Raw genomic sequence first — 3173 nt, 5'->3', positions numbered from 1 at the left:
CTCCTTCATGCCAAAAAAATTAGTGATAAAGTAGGCAGATGATGTATTTCAGAGACTCAGGTTTGTAAACTTCTGTAGTCCTGATGCTGTAGAGACTGCTACCCAGGAGCATTGTCCGGGTTATAACATTATCACATCACTGTGCACCTTTTATCTATTCCTTTTTCCTTTCCTTCTCAGTGCTGCGGATCCAGCCCAGGGCCTCGTGCATGGTACGGGAAGGGCTCTGTCAAGGAACGCGACCCAAGCTCTATTAAACTTCTTTCCTTACAGAAGTTTTAGGTGTCATTAACGTAACCCGAAGCTTCTCATGAATCCGTTACTTGTATGTCACAGCAACTGGCACGCAGAGACAGCTCAAAAACCATGGCATGAATGAACAAATGAAATGGAGAAGGCAAAGGTAAGGAAATCAGTAGCCTCTCTAAAGAGAAATTATGAAATCTTGGAGGATTAGAAAGAAGGAATTCTGTGTGCTTTCCTGGTACTCCCAATTCTGAAAGCTCTACCCTGTGATTCAAGTGCACTGCAGGAAAACCTGCCTCTGTCCCACACAAAACAGGATTCTCAGAACTGGGCGTGGTGGCGCACGCCTGTCATCCCAGCACTCGGGAGGCTGAGGCAGGAGGATTGCTGCGAGTTCGAGGTCAGCATGGGCTATACAGTGAGCTCTGGACCAGTGTGAACTGCACAGTAAAACTGTCTTAAAAACAACAACAAAAAAAAAGATCACACACAAGCCAGGTATGGTGGTGCACATCCATCATTCCAGCAGAGTGGGAGGTTGAGGCAGGAGGACTGCAACTTTGAGCCCAGCCTGGGAAACTTAGCAAGACTTTCAAAACGGAAAAGGGCTGGAGGGGTGCTTCAGTCCAAAGGCCCTGGACTCAACTGTCAACTTATCTGTCCCCACAAGAAGATTCTTGTTTCCAAGAACACATAGCGATACACACCAGGAGGAGGCCACGGGTTGCTTTAAAACTTTAATTCCAATACATGAGCACCGTTCCCCTGCGCTGCTACAGAGCAGATTGCATAGCAGAATTCCACGTGCAGCCTAAGCCTTACACCAGCGAGCTGCGGCCTCTATAAACACAGATGGATCCTCCCCTCCAGAGAATCACAAAGGATGCAAATTTGCATTTTCCAGGACGCGCCCGGTCTGTCTCCTTAAGAGGCTTCTGTCTTCCACAGCCCAAGCCCAAGCCACAGGGCTCCAACGTTTTCTCCCCAAAATATATTCAAGCTGTGGCGGGGGACCACCCCACCTGGCCCACAGAAGGCAGTATCCACATGGCTATTGTAAAAATGAAGTCCTGGAAAGCTGGACCCGTAACATCCACAGAGAGGGCAGCTTGTGAGCTACCCAGCCGTGGCGAGGAGCAACGCCTCCCCACACACCTTGCGCGCCCGAGCGCCACCCACGGAGTCGTAAGGTCACGCCAGCCGCTCCACCAAAGGGCTCACCTGCTTCGGGGGAGAGAAAAGTCCAAGGGGTCCACGCCATGAAAACAGCGCAAAGCAGAGCTCTGGAACTGCTCCAGCCCTGCCTCTAACAAAGCTATTGCTTTCTCTAGCACACTCAAGAGGAACAGACCCTTCAAGGCTAAAGAGACCACCCAGCCCTCTCATGGGATAAGGTGTCCGGGCTGAGACAGCCGGGAGTTCTCCCGGCAGAGCTGAACTGGAAATGGCTTTGGAGCTCAGAGAGATCCCGTGAGACACAGCACTGAGGTAGAATGCGGGACTGAATCTGTGGCTACAAACCCACTTCCTGCTCCAGCAATGATGTAGCTACAAGCCGCCGCCCCGACTCACTGCAGGAAACCTTTGAGCTTCCAACCTGGTAAAAACATCGGAGCAGCAGGGGCTGCACGCCCGGTCAGGCTGCACGTGTCTTCCCGACACCCCGGTTGGTCCCAACGGCCCTTGGAAGCAGCCTTACTACTGGAAGCCACGCAGACCATCTTGGACGCCCTAAAGAGGTGCCCCTGCCCCCCAGGAGGCTCCGAGACACCAAAACCAAGCGCTGACGGTCACCGTTGAGCTTCAGCAGACAAGGCAAAGGGTGGTTTATCTCAGCGAGCACCAATGCAAGACGGCGTCTCAGACTCGGTCCGGCAAACCTGAGTCAAACACGAAGCACGAACAGGCCCTTTGCACAGCCAGGGAGGGACGAGGCGCTCGGGCGCGCAGCGGCGGGAGGCTTCGGCTGGCTTTCACCATCACTCACGTACGAGGCACTTGCGCTGCTCGGCCGCCCACAGAGGCACGGAGCTGAGCAGCGTTTTCCTGGAAGGGGTTCGAAGACATCTCGTGTTCAGGACCAACCAGCAGGAGAGGACCCGGCGAAGCACGAGGACGGCGGCCCTCCACGCGGCCACGGCCCGGAGCTCACTGCAGGAAGCGGTCCAGCTTCTCCTGGATGCGGGCGAAGGCGTCCCTGCCCATGTAGTCCATGCGGCCCTCCTCCCACTTCCTCCGCGCCTCCTCCGGGCTCCGCTCCTTCACCTTCTCCGCGATGCGGATCTCCGACAAGGCGAGGGCCACGTCCACCTGCGGGACACAAGCTGCGGTCACGCTGTGCACGCCCCGCGCCACCCGGCCGGCGGCCGCCAGAGCCGCAGGGCTGAGCCGTCGGTTCCACGGAAAAAGGCGCCTCAGGTGTCCAAGGGAGATGGACCGTCAGTAGCACTGGTGTTATTTTTCAAAAAAACTAAATACACACTGCACCTCATATAATATTCTTACAACGTGATTTTTGCTTACATTGCTTGAGATTCTGTAAAATGTCACTAAGTGTTGGCTCTTTTACTAAGAAGTATGTCCAACACCTGACCTCACCCAATGCAGAGAACTGGAAAATATGTTTCAAATTTATCTGCTATCTATCTATCTATCTATCTATCATCTATCTATCTAGTCTATCTAATCTACCTATTTAATCTACCCATATATCTAGTCTACCTATCATCTATCCATCTCATCTATCATCTATCTACTTATCTTGCCTATATATCCATCCATCCATCCACCCACCCAGCTATCATCTATCTATTCATCTATCAATCTACTATCCCATCTATTTCCTTACCAACCAATTCATCCATATATCCATCTATCTCTCTATCCACCAATTCACCCACCCAATTATCTATCCATCCATCCATCCA

At 52.5% G+C, this 3173-nt stretch overlaps 1 protein-coding gene across 1 annotated transcript in view; it reads right to left on the bottom strand.

Annotated features, from left to right (window-relative positions):
* Positions 1–968: 968 nt before the first annotated feature.
* Positions 969–3173, bottom strand: part of Gyg2 (glycogenin 2) — a gene marked incomplete at its 5' end in the record, with an annotated part of 37036 nt that continues 34831 nt past the window's right edge. The window contains 1 exon segment of the mRNA XM_005406519.2: positions 969–2556. Within this exon segment, the coding sequence (XP_005406576.2) occupies positions 2395–2556 (162 nt within the window). The 3' untranslated portion in view covers positions 969–2394.

The sequence above is a fragment of the Chinchilla lanigera genome, unplaced genomic scaffold, assembly GCF_000276665.1.
Source record: "Chinchilla lanigera isolate Chin_1 unplaced genomic scaffold, ChiLan1.0 scaffold00098, whole genome shotgun sequence".
NCBI classification, from domain to species: domain Eukaryota; kingdom Metazoa; phylum Chordata; class Mammalia; order Rodentia; family Chinchillidae; genus Chinchilla; species Chinchilla lanigera.
This window is presented reverse-complemented; position numbering and strand designations above follow the sequence as displayed.